The sequence below is a fragment of the Enhydra lutris genome, unplaced genomic scaffold, assembly GCF_002288905.1.
Source record: "Enhydra lutris kenyoni isolate GAN:26980312 unplaced genomic scaffold, ASM228890v2 scaffoldscaffold4, whole genome shotgun sequence".
Classification (NCBI taxonomy): Eukaryota; Metazoa; Chordata; class Mammalia; order Carnivora; family Mustelidae; genus Enhydra; species Enhydra lutris.
In genome coordinates, this window is record NW_019154088.1 from 2,163,910 (window position 1) to 2,185,173 (window position 21,264).

General features: G+C 35.4%; 1 protein-coding gene across 1 annotated transcript; it reads right to left on the bottom strand.

Annotated features, from left to right (window-relative positions):
* Positions 1 to 11,108: 11,108 nt before the first annotated feature.
* LOC111162466 (olfactory receptor 4F3/4F16/4F29-like) lies at positions 11,109 to 12,047 on the bottom strand. The gene has a single exon (XM_022526907.1). It carries the CDS (start codon positions 12,045 to 12,047, stop codon positions 11,109 to 11,111), a length of 939 nt encoding a protein of 312 aa, XP_022382615.1.
* Positions 12,048 to 21,264: the final 9,217 nt, after the last annotated feature.

Below are 21,264 nucleotides of genomic sequence, written 5' to 3' on the forward strand. Positions count from 1 at the left end.
TAAGAGACTGCTGTAATAGAATGGATCTGACCTCAGAAAATCTTCATCGCATTACCAAAACCATCTCTACCCCTAGACTGGAGAAACCTTTGTTCTCTGATTTTCTTACCATTCTTACCCCCTCACCTACCTGTTTTGTGAAGGGAACTAAGAGATCAGCATCACTAAAGATTTAGATTTGGTCCCCCAATCAGATCCTATTCAGAATCATTATAGACATACACAAAGAGCTTTATAAAAACAATATCACAGTCAGGAAGAGTGAAAGCTAATTACAGCCCCAGAGGGAAGTGACCAAGTGATGCTGCTGAGATCTGGGACTGCCAGACTGAGATCACTTGACCTGGGGAATTATCACCTATGATCATTTTAGTTTTCCCAGTATAGCTAAGCAGAGAGGCTATTCATGAGAAGAAATAAGAGTTTGTAGTTTTCTGAGAAAGAGACTCTTTGCCATATTCTAGAACAATTTGGAGTCTTTATTTTACTGTAACTGAATATGCATTCCACAGAAAAATATAAAGTGGACTTTTGCATTTTTAATCATTTTATGATCATTTCAATAGTACATATTCCATCTTAGAAATGCAAAAATACAGAGAAGTATTTTTAAAGTCTTGACAGAATATTTTGAGTTTTTTTAAAAAGAAAGAATATTTTCAAATGTGAAAATAAAGTGCTTTTGGAAATCAATATTTTGCATATTATTTTATTGAATCCTTAAAACAGCATAGTAGAGTAAGCACTATTATTATATGCATGACTTCAATTTATGTATTAAACTAGATTATATATCTAATAAAACTTAGTTTCATCTTTGAACCCAAAACTACAAAATTCATTCTTGTTCTTCTCTTCAACATTCTTCTTTGACACAAATTTTGTCAAAGTACAGGATAAAGATACAATGTTACCCACCTATTTTATAAGGCAAAATCGAAGTACCAGGCAAGAACACCACAACAAAGAAAATTAGCAGCCACATCACTTTTGAAAATAGATATAGAATTCTAGCTTAAGAGACCAGAAAAGGGGGTGCCTGGGTGGCTCAGTGGGTTAAAGCCTCTGCCTTCAGCTCGGATCATGGTCTCAGGGTCCTGGGATCGAGCCCCACATCGGGCTCTCTGCTCAGCAGGGAGCCTGCTTCCCTCTCTCTCTCTCTCTCTGCCTGCCTCTCTGCCTACTTGTGATCTCTCTCTCTCTCTCTGTCAAATAAATAAAATCTTAAAAAAAAAAAAAAAGAGACCAGAAAAGATGTCCTCTTGTCTTCCCTCTATAACAAAGTGACAAGGCTCTCACCAAACCTCATTCATTATAACCCTTCCTTCATGTGCACTCAAGAACCACTCCAGCTTTCCCCCCTCTCTCTCTTCTACATCATCTGTGCTTCCTTCTCTATTGTACTGTTCCACTCAGCTTTCACCATGTATTATATCTCCCATCTTACTAAAATCTCTTGATCCAACTTTCCCTTCTGGCTACTGTTTAATTACTCTAAATACCTTTGCAATAAAATTCCTCAAAAGAGTTGCCTCTACTCTCTTGGTCCAATTCCTCTCCTGTATTTCCTTTCAAATTCACTCCAAACAAAATTTGCCCACACAACCTCCACTAAATTCTTTCAATTCTCTCATGACCTCTGTATCAAAATCTAATGATCAAGTCTCAGTCCTCATCTTTTAACCATCATCTACTCCAATATTCATGTACATTTTCTTCATTTGGCTTCTCAGGTACCATACAATCCTGGTTTTCCTACTAAGTCACTGGTGGCTCTTCCTTAGTCTCCATTAATTGTTATTTACTCTCTGATCTCTTGATTTTTTAAGAATACCAGGGCTCATGCCTTTTCTATCTATATTCATGCTCCAGGTTTTCTCATCTAGTACCTTGCCTTTAAATAACATCTGTGTATCAGCTAATATCATCCTCAATGGGGAAAACCAGAGAGGTTTTCCTCTACAGTCAGGAATAAGACAGGGATGTCCACTCTCACCATTACTATTTAACAAAATACTGGAAGTTAGCCTCAGCAATCAGACAACAAAAATAAATAAAAGGCATCCAACTAGCAAGGAAGAAATCAAACTGAAACTATTTGCAAATGACATCATACTCTACAAAGAAAACCCAAAAGACTCTACAAAAAAAAAAAAAAAATTCTAGAACTAACACATGAATTTAGCAAAGTTACAGGATACAAAGTCAATGTGCAGAAATCAGTTGCATTTCTATACAGCAATAACAAAGCAGCAGGAAAAGCAATCAAGGAATCAAACCCATTTACAATTACACCAAAAACAATAACATACCTAGGAGTAAACCAAATCAAAGTTTCTGTACTCTGAAGACTATGGAATGCTTACAAAAGAAATTAAAAAGGATACAAAGAAATGGAAAAATATTCCATGCTCATGGATTGGAAGAAAAAGCATTGTTAAAATGTCTACACTATCCAAAGCAATCTGCATATTTAATGCAGTCCCTATCAAAATAAAGGGAGCTTTTTTTTTTTCACAGAGTTTTCACAGAGCTAGGACAAACAATCCTAAAATTTGTATGCAACCAGACACAAGGACCCTGAATAGCCAAAGCAATCCTGAAAAAGAACAGCTATGCTGGAGGCATCGCGATTCCAGACTTCAAGCCATATTACAAAGCTTGACTATATTACAAAGATGACTACAAAGCACTCATCAAGAAAGTAAGGTACTGATACAAAAACAGACACATAGATCAGTGGAAAGAATAGAAAATCCATAAATGGACCCACAACAATATGGTCAATTAATCTTTGACAAAGCAGGAAAGGATATCCAATGGAAAAAAGACAGTCTCTTCAACAAATGGTGTTAGGAAAACTGGACAGCAACATGCAGAATAATGAAACTGGACCACTTTCTTATATCACACACAAAAATAAATTCAAAATGAATGAAAGAACTAAATGAGACAGGAATCCATCAAAATCCTTGAGGAGAACACAGGCAGCAACCTCTTTGACCTCAGCTACAGCAAATTCTTACTAGACATGTCACCAGTGGCAAGGGAAACAAAAGCAAAAATGAACTATTGAGACTTCATCAGGATAAAAAACTTCTGCACAATGAAAGAATCAATCAAGAAAACTACAAGGCAACCTACAGAATGGGAGAAGATATTTGCAAATGACATATCAGATAAAAGGTTAGTATCCAAAATCTATAAAGAACTTATCAAACTAAATACCCCAAAACCAAATAATCCAGTTATGAAATGGGCAGAGGACATGAATAGACATTTTTCCAAAGACATACAGATGGTTAATAGGCATATGAAAAGATGTTCAACATCACTCATCATCAGGGGTATACAAATCAAAATCATGATGAGATATCCCCTTACACCTACTAGAATGGCTAAAATTAAGAACCCAGGAAACAACAGGTGTTGATGAGAATGTGGAGAAAGAGGAGCCCTTTTGCACTATTGGTGGGAATGCAAACTGGTGCAGCCACTCAGGAAAACAGTATGGAGTTTCCTTAAAAAATTAAAAATAGAACTACCCTATGACCCAGCAATTGCATTACTAGGTATTTACCCAAAGTGTACAAAAATACAGATTCAAAGGGGTACATGCCCCCCAATATAGCATTATCAACCAAACTATGGGGAAAGCCCAAATGCCCATCGACTGGTGAATGGAAAAAGAAAAAGTGATATAGGGGTGCGTAGGTGGCTCAGTTTGTTAAGCATCTGCCTTTAGCTCAGGTCATGATTCCAGGGTCCTTGGATTGAATCCTGTGTCTGGCTCCCTGCTCAGTGAAGAGTCTCCTTCTCCCTCTGCACCCTGCCCCCTCACGTTCTCTCTCACTCTCTCTCAAATAAACAAAAATCTTTAAAAAAAAAAAAAGTGACATACATACAAACACACACACACAATGGAATGTTACTCAGCCATCAGAAACAATGGAATCTTGCCATTTGCAACAACATGGCTGAAGCTAGACTGTATTATACTAAGTGAAATCAGTTCAGAAAGAGATATACCATACGATTTCATTCATATGTGGAATTTAAAAAAAACAGAGGAACACATGGGAAGGAAAATGGAAAAAAGAGAGGGAAGCAAACCAGAAGAGACTATTAATGATAGAGAACAAACTGAAGGTTGATGGAAGGAGGTGGGTGGTGTGGGATGGATAAATGGGTGATAGGTATTAAGGAGGGCACTTGTTATGATGAGCACTGGGTGTTTATGGAAGTGATGAACCATTAAATTTAAATAATTAGTTAAAAATAAAGCAATCAAATTAATCATAAAAATAAATAAATAAATTACATCTGTGTATCAATGTCCTGCTCATACTTCTAACCTGTATATCAGGCTCACTTATCCAGATACCTACTTTACATTTCCACTTGGATATCCAGAAAGCATCTTCAATGAAACGTGCACACAACTGAGCTCCTACTTTAACCTCCTCCTTCATCTTTTTTTTTAATTATTTTATTTTATTTTATTTCTTTATTTTTTTAAAAGATTTTATTTATTTATTTGACAGACAGAGATCACAAGTAGGCAGAGAGGCAGGCAGAGAGGTAGGGGGGAGAAGCAGGCTTTCTGCTGAGCAGAGGGCCCGATGCAGGGCTTGATCCCAGGACCCTGAGATCATGACCTGAGCCGAAGGCAGAGGCTTAACCCACTGAGCCACCCAGGCTCCTCTAACCTCCTTCTTCATCTTAAGTGATTACAAATCCATCTCTCCAACTGCTTATGTCAAAAAACTTGGGAATCACTTCTCTAAAATTCGATATCCATTAAATGGCAAATTTTGTTAGCTAACCCTTCAAAATCTCATCATTTCTTACTATTTGCATTGCTACCCAAACCACAAGTTCCCTTAATCTTCCCTTAAACTGCAACACAGTAGTAACTTACCACTACTTAGACCATTGTACCACTTTTCCTAGACTATTCTTAGCAAGACACTAGACATAAAGTTAATTTTACTTTTCCTTTTTTTTTTTCAACTTACTTTAAAAAAATTCAATTTTCAGTGCAGGGCTTGAACTCAAAACCCTGAGATCAAGACCTGAGATCAAGAATCAGATCCTCAATGGACTGAGCCACCTGGATGCCCCAAAGTTAATTTTAAATGTAAATGATACCATGTCACCTCTCTGCTCAGAATCCTCCAATGATCCCCCTTTCCCAGAGTAAAAGGCAAATATGTTACAATGATTTACGGAATCCTGTATGACTTGGCCCCACTTTACCTCCATGAATAGTCTCCTACTATTTTCCCTCTTATACTGACAAAGTCACACACCTTCTTGCTGTTTCTTGAATACAACGAAGCATGTTAGACCTTTGTACTGACTATCCTCTTGGCCTGGGATGCTCTTCTCCCTGATATTTAATTAATAATCCACTGACATAAAAAAGTCAGTGGATTATTATATATATAATATTTTAATATTATAATATTATATATTTCATATATTATATATAATATGTATAATAAAAATATATAATAAAATATAATATATATATTGGTATATTGATATATAATATAAATATATTAGTACATATTATTATATATAAAATATATATTATATATAATTATAATAAAATACATTAAAATATATTGTTATTTTATTATATTAATATTATAGTATTTATATATCCACTAAATATATTAATCCACTGACATATATACATATACACATTTATATATATATATATATATATATATATATATATATATATATATATAAAATCTACTTCCCAAGGATGCCTACACCCTGACTACCTTATTCAGAAGTGCAACTCACTCCCCAAATCTCTGGAGTTTCAGATTCACCTTAACCTCTTCTATTATACTGGTAGTACACTTATTTCTATTTAACTTACTATAGTACTTGTTTATTTGGCTTATTATTTATTGTCTAGATAGCTCCACAATGTTGGGAATTTTATATACACATATAAAATATATATATATTATATATAATATTATATATATATGTGTTAAATACATATATTTTTTAACTGAGCTATTCCAAAAGCCTGCAATAATGGCTGGCACTTGCTATTTGCTGCATAAATGAAAAATTGAAAAGGGGAGTGTAGGGAAAAGGTAAGGGAGAGGATGAGATGCACTCCTGGGTTTCTTGTTTTCATGACTGGATAGATTAACAGTGGAAGAAGACACAGTTTTAAGTGATGATCATAAGGCTCATTTTGCATTTATTCAGTCAAAGGATGTATGAAAGACACCGGAAGATATATTACATATGAATCTGGGATCTCAGAAGAGACAAGGACTATGTTTTATATAATAGTGTGATAGAAAATGATTACAGATCAGAAGAGAAATGATTATTCACCAAATGGTATGAAGAAAATTAAAAAGCAAATTTGAGAAATTTAGATCCTCTTCTATTATTTCCACTAAAAATAATTTTCAGGTGGATAAAATATTTTAGAAACACATGTTCAGGGGCACCTGGATGGCTCAGTCATTATGCATCTGCCTTCGGCTCAGGTCATGATCCCAGGGTCCTGGGATCGAGCCCCACATTGGGCTCCCCGCTCGGTGGGAAGCCTACTTCTCCCTCTCCCACTCCCCCTGTTTGTGTTCACTCTCTTACTGTGTCTCTTGTCAAATAAATAAATAAAATCTTAAAAAAAAAAAAAAGAAAGAAATACATGTTCACGGATATTCTTTAGGCATTAGAATGGAAAAGGACCAAGAATAAATCTTAGTCATAATAAAGAATAAAACTATAAAGCCACAATTTTAAAACTCCATGAAGTTGGAGTGACGGAAATCATTACTTTCATGTTGCAGAATATGATAGGTAAAATTAAAAAGAAAACAACAAATTGGGGGAAATATTTTGAACACAAATATGATAACAAAGATAATGTCCTCAACATATATGTGAAACTGGTAAATCAATATGACAGAACTAATATTCTATATATGAAGATGGGGAGGAAGAACATCTCAGCAAACATTCTACTTCAAATAAGAAAAAATATGCGACTATTTTTTGCCTGCCCTAAATCACTTTTTCCCTTTCACTGATGGTTGCTCCCCATCTCCTCCATTTGGGAAATGCTCCTCCTCAAATTCATGTAGTTCTTTGGAGGATCTCGGCCAGAATATGTTGGCCCCTACACACTGCGGTGGGCATGTGATCCAGACCCAGCCTATGGAAGACCCATCACAGTTAGGATCAATCAAAACAATGCCAGTTAGGATCCTTTCACTGGGTTTTAATACAGAGCTGAGAAAGAAAACTTTTCCCTCTTCTATGAGGTTGCTCTGCTGGAATGACTTAAACTTGGGAGTTATTTGCAGCCTCTCCTTTCTCCCAACACCATACAAAAAGAAATCTATGTGTGAAACAAGAAAATGAGATTAAGGTACAGAGACAGAGTTAAAAGAGAGAGGGAAGAGAGAAAGAAAGAGAGAGAGCAGCAAGAGAAAGGGAGTGAATGAGAGAGAAAATCTGAGAGTGTAAAATTGAGTGAACCCCTGGAGTCCATGTGGCTGATGCCACTCTTGGACATACCAATAACCTGAGTCAATAAATTCCTTTCTTTTTAAATTATTTTTATTAAATATAATATATTATTTGCCCCAGGAGTACAGGTCTGTGAATCATCAGGCTTACACATTTCACAGCACTCACCATAGTACATACCCTCCCCAATGTCCATAACCCAACCACCCTTTCCCTAGGCAACCCCCCCAGCAACCCTCAGTTTGTTTTGTGAGATTAAGAGTCTCTTATGGTTTATCTCCCTCCCGATCCTATCTTGTTGCATTTTTTTCCTTCCCTACCCCTCACAACCCCCCAGTCTACCTCACAATTCCTTTTTTATCAAATTCCTCAATTCCTTTTTTATCTGGAGTGCCTTGGTGGCTCAGTTGGTTTAGAGTCTGCCTTTGGCTCAGGTCATTATCTCAGGGTCCTGGGATCAAAGCCTAATTTGGGTTCCCCACTCAGCAGGGGGTCTGCTTCTCCCTCTGCCCCTCCTTCCACTCATGTGTGCAAGCTCTCTCTCTCTCTCTCCCACTCACATAAATAAAATCTTTAAAAATAAAATAAAATATCTTTTTTTATTAATGTCTTAAAATTTGCCACCTTAAGCAGTTTTAGGTGTATGGTTCGAGTGTTAAGTGCATTAACATTGTTGTAAAACATCTCTAGATCTTTTTCCTTTTGCAAGACTAAAACTATCCTTTTTTTTTTTTTTTAAGTTCTTTTAAACTAGTTTTGACTGAATTCCTGACACATGTAATTCAAAGAGTTCAGGTAAATTACAATATTTGAAAAATTACAAGCATACATAAATTGAAGAAGTCCGGAAAAAGATTTTATCTTTTTTGTCTCTTAAACTGGCAAATATTTTTAATAAATGGTCATATTCAGTACTTTGGGAGGGGTACTAAAGTGGATATACTTCTTAGCAGGTAAAAATCTTTGGGGAGAAATGATAATGTGAATAAAGAGTTTAAAAAGATTATGATCCCCTATTAACTCTAAATATATCAATCTATAAATATAGGAAGAAATCTGAAATATAGACAATATATATGCAAGATTTTCAAGACAGAGTAAAAATTTAAAGATAATCTAATTGGCCAATGCTGGAGGAATAACAAATATGATACAGTCATGTAATGCAATACTAAATTATTAAATAATTAATATTATTACAAAATAATTTTATTTTGTACCCCAATATTCAATAATGTGAATAACTTCTCAGCATATAATAATCATCAAAAAGGATAAAAATGCAGAGACCATTAAATCCCTATTTTGTAAATATATGTTTTTATTTAGATATAGAAAAACATTAGAAATAAGTATACCAAGATATTACTACTAATTATCTCTACATGGTGATTTTATGGATGGTTTCTATTTTATCATCTCTAATTTACACATAAATTTTTCTTTATTAGAAGAATTTTATTTTATTAAAGAAAAATAATATTTTCTTAAATAAATAATAAAACATAGAGGAGTCCACATTAGAAGTAATGGAAAATAAAATATTCCTAGAACCAGAGATGTGTTTATCAGTATTCTTTTGATTATAAATGACAGAACTGCACCTTAAATGGACTTAAGCAAGAGGGTTAATGTATAATGTATAATGTAATGTATCATTTATTCACTTAGCTGGTAACCAAACTAATTGGAGGGCAAGAATGAAGCTAAATGCTCAAGGCAGCTGGAACCAAGAAACTGATTACCAAGCTTCTGTCTTTAAAACTTACATCTTCTCCCACATAACTTTTTTCAGTATCCCAGACTTGATTTTTGACAGCAGGAAATATGATTGCCAGAAGTTTCTACAAATACAGCTCCAAAAGGGATTTAGTTTGGTTTCACTCTATTCTCAAATCCCTGGGGAAAAGCTCCGATTCGGCCCATCTTGGTCAGAGGCTCATAACTATACCCTTTAACTGTGGCTAAGAGATGTGCATTATGACTGGTTCAGAAGCCCAACCTCTGACCAATAGTTTGGGTTAAAGAAGTAGGATTTACCTATTATGTTCATAATCATACTACATGGTTACTGCAAGAAAAAGCTACATTTACAAGAGAAGGAAGTTGCTGATTTGAGCAAACAACAGACTAGATGTCCACTAAAAGTAGTTGTTTCTTCAGAGTAAAAAGAATGACCTTTAAAAGTAGATGATACAGAAAACCTTTTGGCACTATGAAGTTGAAGAACGTATCTGCTAATAGATACAGACCTGAGAGAAAAGCAGAAAGACAAAAGACTAGGAGGGGTAGGCCATTTTCTAAATCTATGTAATCATGTAAACAGTGAGGAATCTGGGAATCCCTGCTGGAGCTATTAAATGTTATTTAATCAATGAAAGAGAAAACTGAGTGGAATTTCCATTTTAAAAACACAGCTTCCAAATAAATTTTAGGGAAATTGAGCATAAGTGGTAGCAAGTAAACTGATAATATATGTATTGGTTTTCCAAGTGTCCAACAGAGGGCTCAAAAAAATGAATGAATTATATAAGAACAATGGAAATCAAAAGAAGTATATAAATTAACAAGTGAGATACAATATGAGGTAAATAATAACCACTTATAAGACAATAGGAATATTGATAAACTGGTTAAGATGTATGGAGTATGTGTAAGGATATATACGGTTAAGAGTTATTTGCACTACATCGCTGAGAAGGAGCCTTGGTTCCTCTTTATTGAAATGGATAGGAACTGGAATTTCTAAATCTGTGTACATAAATCCCGCATTCTGAGAGAAGAGAATACAATCACATATATAAAGCCTTCCAAACTAAAATTTAGCTTGTAATGACTCAAATCATGTAAATGCAACGGGAATAGTATTGTGACATCAGAAGAAAAAGGAAGAAACTGGCTATTTACAAATGAAAATAAGAATGAATCTTAAAGAACACAGGGGTTAGACAACCTGAAACATAGTACAAACAAAAGTCAAAAAGTTAAGTCTTGTGAGACCAGCCAGAAAGGTGGTCTGGTCTAAGGATCCTACCTCATCAAAATCTGACATGATTAAATATTTGAATAATCCATCTAACTCCTCCTACTCTGATTCCCTACTCATTAATGTCCTTTTCATCACCTGACTTCTCAGAAATTTCCCTATAATCAAACAGTAAGTTAGGTTTTCATGACAGTTCAGACCACTTTACTAATTTTTAACAGCAAATTGATAGACTGCCATCTTGATATACATATATTTGTATCAGTGCCAAAATATTTAGTGTCAATAGCAAGCATTCCCTTATATAACCCACTTGGATATTGACGAGATTCAATTTTGAATTCTAGACCATAGTAAATTCATCAAGGTAATGTCTCCTGAGAGACAAACAATTGGCCTTCTCTGGAAGATACTTTTTATCACACCACACACTTCCTCCAACCAGAGACAGCAACACAATTTCTCAGTTAAGATTCTTAAAGAACCATACTGTTTTCATCTGGAACACCTAAACAGTAATAAGGTACCTGGAAACTGATACTGAAACCATAGAAATTTAACGTTATCTCAAGTCAGTAAGGAAACTCCCTAATACTTTTGTCATTTACGAAATCCTTCTATAAGCAATAAATTGACTACATACTTTCCTCATTGCCACTTTCATTTCTTTGTTCCTAAATGTATAGATGACTGAATTAAAAAAGGGAGTAAGAACTGCATCAAAAACAGCAAGAAATTTGTCTAAGTGTGATGTGGGGTGAGGCCAGATATAAACAAAGATGCAAGGACCAAAGAACAAAATCACCACCATGACATGAGTTGACAAAGTGGAAAGGGCCTTGGATGAGCCTCTTGAGGAGTGTTTCCAAACAGTGATCAGGATAAAGCTGTAGGAGACAATCAATATGAAGAATGATCCCAGAGATATAAACCCACTGTTGGCTATGACCATGAACTCTAAACTGTAGGTATCTGTGCAGGCAAGTTTGAGGAACCGAGGGAAGTCACAGTAAAAGCTGTCTAATAAATTAGGGCCACAGAATGGCAATTTTATAACAAAAAGCAGTTGAATCGCAGAGTGGGTCAAGCCAATTACCCATGCAGCGACCAGAAGCAAAATACACATTTTTAGGTTCATAATAGTCAAATAGTGCAGAGGCTTACATATGGCAACATATCTGTCAAAAGCCATGGCAATGAGCAGCACCATCTCCACACCACCAATGACGTGAAGAAAGAAGATTTGAGTGATACAGCCACCAAAGGAGATGACTTTACGCTTTCTAAAAAGATCATAAATCATCTTGGGAGAAATGACAGAAGAAACCCCCAGGTCAATGAAGGAGAGGTTGGCCAACAGAAAGTACATGGGGGAGTGCAAGTGAGGGTCAGAAGCCACAGTGAACATGATGAGGGAGTTTCCCAACATGCTTGCCACATAAAACATGGAGGAAAAAACAAAGAGAATAAGTTGGATCTCCCAGGAGTTGGCGAGTCCCAGGAACACAAACTCTGACACCACAGAATGATTCATGCCATCCATTACTTTATCAGCTAGAATGTTTCCAGATAAAAGAAAATAAAAAGGAATCTAAAATAAGAATGTTAATAAAGTTCTATATTACAATGATTAATTATTCAAGGATATTAACACTGTGAAGAATATCCCCTCAATTCCCTCACAGGGCCATTATTAAATAAGCATTTTACCTGGTATCACCTAAAGCAGTTGCATCACTTACATATGCAACATCCCTAACACCATGGCTTCCAGGCTATTCATCTATAAACGAGAAAATGAAGCAAATATGAAAACATTTTACATGCACATAGCAAGGATTGGGAGGGGCAGGGAAGGTAGTATAGTACAAAACAATGAGAAAAAGAAAGAGGAGGTAAGAAAGATGGCATTTGCCAGACTTCACTGGTACTCTTTTAATTGTTCATAGAAAATTCTTCAGCCATTCAAGTTGTCTCATTTCTTTCCCTTGTTAATCTCAGGCACATAATATGTCTCTTATAGTCATACTTATACCACTATCTATAATCATATTTGCAATTCACACAATGCCCACAGGGTAACAGTGAGCGTAAGAGAACCAGGCATAGGGTATAGAGGTTATTCAAGAGTATAACAGGATTGAGGCAAGCATAGATTAGATATTAATGGCACAGAGTATTTGCATGGGCACCCAAAAAGTATAAGTACCTAGTAGGATGGTTAGCAGCCAGGACATGACCAGAAGTACAAGAATGAAGGGGGTATTGGGGCGCCTGGGTGGCTCAGTGGGTTAAGCCGCTGCCTTCGGCTCAGGTCATGATCTCAGGGTCCTGGGATCGAGTCCCGCATCGGGTTCTCTGCTCAGCAGGAAACCTGCTTCCCTCTCTCTCTCTCTCTCTGCCTGCCTCTCCATCTACTTGTGATCTCTCTCTGTCAAATAAATAAATAAATAAAATCTTTAAAAAAAAAAAAAAAGAATGAAGGGTATTATGGGAAGTTAAGGAAGCCAGTTTAATTTATCTGTCCAGATTCTTCATAATCTCTGAAGTTTGTGAGCCTTGGTTATAGCTATTAGAGCCCTAAGCTTTTGGAATTTGCTGGGGATGAAGAAATGCACACTAACGGTGTAATTGCCATGTAACTATTGACTCTGTCCTATCCCTTCATCAGCCTTAGCCCCTTTTATCCCTCTTATCTCTCTGCTTCAAATCTGTCAAGTGTCTGGGATCCAATGCCAAGTATGACTATTCCCTAGCCTAATTCTGGGTGACTACATGAATCTCTCTAGTTATTACCCATTTTTTTTTTTGCAAAGAATACAATGTTACCACATGGAAGATATATTCTCTTGCCTATAGGTCCAACAGTTCTGTTTTGTGTGTCTCAAACCCTCTTGTTCCCATAATATTTAGAAATGCTACTAAAAGGTACAGTGATCTGAGGAGATAGGTTGCAGGATAAAAAGTAAAGGGCTGGTAAAATAAAGGTACATAAATGCACAAAAAGCCTCACACCCGGAACTGAAAGGAAAGGGCAAGAGAAACCCAGAAATAGAAAAAAAAAAATGGATCCCAAAGCTTTGTCTTTTATTATGTGTATTTATATACGCACATATACATTCATCTCAGTTGTACATGATGAGTGAAATCAGTCATAAAAATATTATCTCACAAATCTCATGAGTGATTACCTACTTCAAATTAATCACTTGCAAATGAGAAAACAGGGGCACCTGGGTGGCTCAGTTCGCTAAGTGTCTACCTTCAGCTCAGGTCACGATCCCAAGGTCCTGGGATCAAGCCCTGCATCACATAGGGCTCCCTACTCAGCAGGGAGTCTGCTTCTCCCTCTGCCATCCCCTGCTGGTTCTCTCTCTCTCTCCCTCTTTCTCTCTCAAATAAATAAAAATAAAATATTTTTTTAAAAAGGAGAAAACAGTAGTCTAGTGAGGAACAAACAACTAGTAATAGACAGAGAATCTGGGTTTTCTAGTCCACATATGGCTTCAGATTCCACATACGAGAAAAATCATAAAGTTGGGAGGAGACATGCCAAACCTGGATCTACTCAGCCCAAAATCATAGCCACTAATTACATATGGTTATTAAATGAAACTAAAATCTATTTCCTTAGTTGTACTAGTCACATTTCAGGTGCTCAATAGCCTCATCTAGCTAGTGGTTATGGATAGAAGAGTGGAATATAGAACATTTCCAATCACTACTGATCCCTTAAAGGTAAATCAAAATCCCATTTCCTCCATGAAAATTCTCCTAGTAACTCTACTTCATATGTATCTCTTCTCTTATTCCTAGAAGTCAGGAAACCTAAATTTTAATTGAAAAATAATTATCCATATATAAATAAACCACAATATGTAGTACCACAGGAGACATACCAGATGTCCACTCTTGGCCAGGAAGGATACACAAGATTCCAGGAAATTCAGAGACAACTTCATGAAGGAGAAAGGTCTTATGAGTTTTGAGAAAACAACTGTAGAAGTTTAGTAAGTTGAGAGGGGAGACGAAAGCTTTCTAAAAAGAGATAATAACTGATTGCTTATTTAGAGCAATCAGTTTTTACTAATCATAATTCCTCAATGGTTTCAAAGTTATAGATTTTCCCTCCTTAAATACATGTAAGTTTGAGAAGGAAAAGGACCACTTCATCTGGCTCCTGTGTTTCCTAAAATATAGTTAATACTTCTCTGAAATAAAGCCACTTTCTCTGGTCCATAATTTTTCACAGTTCTAGTTTTTCTGGTCTACCATCTTTTTCTATGAAGTCAGCATGCACAAAGCAAGTCTCCAAATTCAAAACTAGGCATTAACACATTTCCCAATCACTCCCTAGAGAATGCCCGGTATTCTTGCTATAAACTTCCTGTTGAGGAGTATGGAAGCCTCATCTCAAGACTTACAATGGTCCATGGTTTAACTTCATGAAGTTTTAGAAAACAAGAAGAATCATGTAAAAGGAAAAGAAAGGGCTGGGGGGAGCAATAGTTCCAATAGCAGCCAGTATAGCAGGGAATTTATACAGTTTCTATTTTCCAGACTTCATGATATAATTAGTAATAATCTTCCATGCCCTTGTTAAAGTCAAAAAAGAAAATACAGATTTTTTTCGCCATACTCCAGAAGTTTCTAAAGTATTTAATGGTGGAATCTTAGAGGTAGAAAATCATACATTATTTTTATGGCACATATTTACTAAATACTCTCGTATGTTTGATCCTTGTGATTACCTGTAGGGTAGATATACCTGATAGAATTATTTTCATATATAGATGCAAAATCTCAAAATCAGAGAGGTTAGTAACTTACCTAAAAACATAGTAACTTTAGTCTGAAATCAAAAACCAGACTTTCTGATTCCAAATCCAGTGCTGTTCTGACATATGCAAATATGGATATCTGTTCATGATCTAAAACAATTATTCCTGTTATGAACTTTGAGCAAGAATGCAAAAAAAAATGTACACCTTAAGCTGACTCAATATTATATGTCAATTATTATTTCAATAAATCTGGAAAAAAAAAGAATTCCATTTTACTCAGAAGAATATTCCATCCCACCCACATAAACATTTAATATATACATAAATTAACTTACACAAGATTTTATAGCTACCAGTGGCACACCCAAACTTAAACCTACATATGATTGCTACAAGTTACGGGGAAGGGAGAAAGCTGAATGCTTTCACCAACGTTTTGGTGCTAGTAAAAGACTCACCAGGGGTGCCTGAATGGCTCAGTCACTTAGGTGTCTGACTTTGGCTCAGGCCATGATGTCAGGGTTCTGGGATCCAGCCCTGCTGGATTCCTGCTCAGCAGGGAGTCTATTTGTCCCTCTCCCTCTGCTCTCCCTCCTCCTCCCCACCCACTCCTGCAAGTGTGTGCTCTCACAAATAAATAAAATCTTAAAAAAAAAAAAAAAAAGAATCACCAAGTCAGGGGACCATTTATTCATAAAAAGCCATAGTAATTGACAGACAAGTAATTTCCCACCTAGAGAGAAAAATTTAGGAGGCATCCAAAATTTGAAGTCATAAGAAACAAAGATTTACTTAAAGGATAACATATAAAGAGCTAATGGAGGAAACATACGTGGCCAAAAAAGAACAAACACATAGTATTTGTCATCATCATTATTATATTACTATTACTACTATTTTTACATATTATCTGCCTTTTAAAAGCCCTGCTTCAATGTACAAAAAGCAGGGGAAAAGGAATGTCAAAGAATTAAGCAATGGTCTACTTTCACATGATAAAAAGTGATCAAAATTAGCAAGACTAAGTAAAAGGCATAGATTTAGGGCTGAATATCACTGGTGCCATTTAAGAGAGAGAAAGTCAGACAGCAGAGAGAAAAATCAAGATTTTAGGGAGGTAACAGATGGTGTTAAAGTAGAGAAAGCAAAATCAGGAAATAACAATTTCAATAATACAGGGGGAAAGTTTTGGGGTGGGAGTAGGAAAATAAGGCAATATGCTATGTGTAGAAAATTTATAGAGTACCAGAAATCTACAAAAATAGTTACATTTTCCTAGCAACTGTGACAGTCTTATTGAAGACGGGTATCATGAACTTAGTCAAAAGCTAGATGGAATCTTTTTGTGACACCATTCAGAAATGTTCAGGGACTTATATTAAGAATTTTAGAGTAGCACATTTGTTTGGCACATTAAGCAGAATAGAGTATCAAAAGAGACAGAAATCCTTTGTTCACTTGTTTTGTTTCTTAAATTCCACATGAGTGAAACTGCACGGTACTTGTCTTTCTCGGACTTATTTTGCTTACCATTATACTTTTTAGATCCATTCTGTGTTGTTACAAATGGCAAGGTTTATTCTTTTTGTGGCTGAATGATATTCCACATCTTCTTAATCCATTCATATATCGATAAACACTTGGGCTGCTTCCATAATACGGCTATTGTATTTAATGCTGCAATAACCGTAGGGGTGCATGTATCATTTTGACTTTAAACAGAGAACTGATGGTTATGAGAGCAGAGATGATTGGGGGAATGGGTAAAATAGGTGAAGGGGATTAAGAGTACACTTATCACAATGAGCACTGAGCAATGTATAGAATTGTCAAATCACTGCACCTAAAACTAACCTAACACTGTTAACTATATGGAATTAAAATTAGAAACTTTATTTAAAAAATAAATATATTCCCTTAAAAGAGAGAAAGAGACAGACATCCTTGGAAGTTTTAGGTCACACTAAAATTGACCAAATTACATACTGGACAATGCAGCAAGGGAAGCCAAAGATGAGCTGACAGATGGAGATAACAGAATACAGATCAGAGATCTTAAGCACAGGGACAGTAATTGTAACCTTGTGGTAATTCTTTTACTCTATCTCTCTCCCCTATCCTGATTCTCAAGACTGGACTCCCACTAAAAATCAACTTCACTACAACATTAGGACTATAGTTAACACTGCTATATGATATATAAAAAAGTTGTTGAGAGTTAAGCCTAAGAGTTCTCATCACAAGAATTTTTTTTCTCTTTTCTTTTTATTTAATCTATAAGATTATCGGTGTTAATTAAACCTATTGTGGTAATCATTTCATAATATATGTAAATCAATCCATCATACTGTATACCTTCAACTTATAGCAATGTATGTCAATTATTTCTCAAAAAAAAAAAAACTAGAAAAAAATCAACTTTACTTTCTTTCATATGCCTTTCTCTATATAGTTGTCCCACACTTCTTTCCTATATAATTTCTGTTCCTGCTCATTTTATTATATCTTTCCTCTCTGGAAGCATAGGAATCTGTGAAGGACATTTTTCTTCTGATAGAAGATGGTCCACCAAGCCCTCAGTTCCTCTTCACTAGACCACCTACCTAATCTATCAAAAGATCTCGGGTGGCAGCATAACCAAGGAGTCAGAGAAGTTCCACCAACTGAATTTGCTCCTGTGTATAAGCATTGCCCATATCCTTCCACCCACCCTCCCCAGGGCAAGGAGCTAAATAAAACTCTGTTGTTTTGAGAAAGGCATCTAATTACAGCAGAAGGCTGTAACCAAGTGATGAATAGAGTTCCAGGATTTTCAAACTGAGATCATCAGGCCAAGGGAACTGCCGCATAGGATTACAAGGGATAGAGGAAAGAGGTGTAGAATTTTCTTATAAAAAGTAAAGCTCCACTGTTCTATTTCTTACATACTTTCTATCTTTATTTTAGGATATGACCCAGGAAAATATCTAATAAAAGATGCATTTTCTAATTTTTAAATGGAAAAAACTCCAAAACTTTTATGAAAAAAAAATTGTAGAACTTAGAAATCTTGACACATTTTGTCAACTCAGTCTCTGTGTGTTCAAAGGTCCAAACAACAATTAAGAGCAACAAGCATGAGTAAATATGAAAGACTTAGAATAATGGAGGAAGATATGAACACGTGGAGTAGAAACAGATTAGGACAAGAGACATAGAGATGGAGATGGAGAGATGTGTGAACAAACCCTTTACTTTCAGGAGAAACAATAGAGAATCAACTAAAAGAATTGTCAGAGTGCCGCAAATTTGAATACTACAAGATAACTCATGCAAAAACTGTTAATACAAGGATACATAATTAAGTACATTAAGATTATTGCATTCAAAATAAGACCCAAAATACAATTTTCTTGGATTTTACATATATTAAATATGAAAAACATTAAAATAAAATACAATTTAAATAAGAATATAAATTAACCATTACAGATATATACTGTCTTCTACTCTAGTAAACCAAATATAGTAGAACCAGTAGAAGACAAAAAAGAATGAATTGACAATTCATAAAGAAGAAAAATTAAAAGGACAGCAAACATGCAGAAGTATAAAACTTTGAGGCAAAAAGTTTGGTGTTTATCCTTTCAACATTACATGATGGCAAAGGGCACTTGCGGATTATCCAGGAGAATATACTTAATTCACCTAAGTATTCATTAAAGGATACAGACTTAGTGACGTTCCCATTTTCCTCATAGATTTTTGCTCAATAGATATGTATATAATTTCTGTCCAAAAGAACAGATAACTCCAGATATGGCCTGTTGAATATTAACCAGTGTTATAATTCACCAATCATGCTAGAATCTCTTTGTAAAAATGCCTATAAATATCCCTTTTTTTCCAGATTTACTGAGATATTGGCATATGATACTAAGTTTAAAGTGTACATCATGTAAAAAATAAATAAAAATTTAAAAAATGTGTACAGCATGATTTGGTACACACATACATTATAAAATTATCACAATAAACATCACCAACACCTCAATAGTTACTATTATGTATATGGTGGTAACATTTAAAATTTACACTCAACAATTTTCTGTATATAATACAGAATTGTTAGCTACTGTTACTGTGCTATACTTTAAACTCCCAGAACTTATCCATCTTATAAATGGAAGTTTGTACCCTTTGGACAATATCTTCCCATTTTCCTACCCTTTGCTCCTTGGCAACCACTGTTCTACAGTTTCTATGAGTTTGGCTTTTCAAAATTCCACATATAAGAAAGAATGTACAGTATTTGTCTTTCTCTGCCTGACTTACTCCACTTAGCATCATGCCCTCAAGGTGCACCCATACTAAAAAAGGCAGGATTTCCTTCTTTTTATGGCTGAATAATATTCCACTCTGTGTGTGCATGTGTGTGTATCACAGCTTCTTTATCCATACATCCATCAGTGGACACTAAGGTTGTTTCCATGTGTTGGCTATTGTAAACAACCCTGCAATGAACATAGGAGTACAGCTATCTCCTTAACACAGTGATTTCATTTCCTTCAAGAATATGCCCAGAAGTGAGATTGTTGGACCATACGGTAGTTCTATTTTAATTCTTTGAGGAAACTCCAGACGGTTTTCTACAGTGGCTGCACAAATTTATCTTTCTACCAACATTGCACAAAGTTTCCATTTTTTCCACATCCTTGCCAACACTTGTTATCCCTTGTTTTTTATAATAGCCATTCTAACAGGTACATGGTACTACCTGATTTCATTTCCCTGATAATTAGCGAGCAACTTTGCATGTACCTGTTGTTGGCCATTTGTATGTTTTGGGAAATGTCTATTCATTCCTTTACTCATTTTGATTGGATTATTTGTTTTGCTACTGAGTTATAGGAGTTCTTTATATATTTTGGATACTAACACTTTATAATATAGATTATTTGAAAATATTTTCTCCCATTCTGTAAGTAGTTTCTTCTGCTGTGCAGCAGTTTTGAGAGTTTTGAGTTTGATGTAATCTTATTTCTTTTTTTTTCTAAGATTTTATTTATTTATTTGAGAGAGAATGTGTGTGCATGCCCACACAAGCAGGGTGAGAGATAAAGGGGGAGGGAGAGGGACAAGCAGGCTCCAGGCAGAGTACAGAGCCAGACACGGGGCTTGACCTCATGACCCTGAGATCATGATCTAAGCTGAAATCAAGAGCCAGACACTTAACCAACTGAGCCACCCAGGTGCCCCACCCACTTCTTTTGAGTGTGAGTGTATATATAGGGATTTGTTATGGGATCTTGATTCTATTTCACTGACATATGTGTCTGTTTTTATGCCAGTACCACACTATTTTGATCACTATAGCTTTTTGTAATAAAGTTTGAAATTAGGAAGCGTGGTATCTCCAGGTTTGTTCTTCTTTCTTAGGATTGTTTTAGCCATCTAGGGTCTTTTGTCTGACAAATTTTAGGATTCTTTTTTGTATATTGGTGAAAAAATGCCATTGTAATTTTGATATGTATTGCATTGGATCTGTAGAAGTATAAAATTAATAATTATAGAATTTTTAAAGTGTTTCACAGCTATGAAAGAGCTATGAAACATTTTTTTCATTCTTCCAATCCATGAACACAAGATATTTTTCCATTTATTTGTTTCTTCTTCAATGTCTTTCATTAATTTCTTTGAATCTTTTACCTTCTTGGTTAAAAATTTTTTTAATTTTTATTTTTTTTATTTTAATTTTTTTTAATAAACATATAATGTATTTTTATCCCCAGGGGCACATGTCTGTAAATCGCCAGATTTACACATTTCACAGCACTCATCATAGCACATACCCTCCCCAATGTCCATATCCCCACCACCCTCTCCCATTCCCCCCTCCTCCCAGCAACCCTAGGTCTGTTTTTTGAGATTGAGTCTTTTATGGTTTGTCTCCCTCCCAATTCCACCTTCTTTCATTTTTTCTTTTCCTACTCCCCC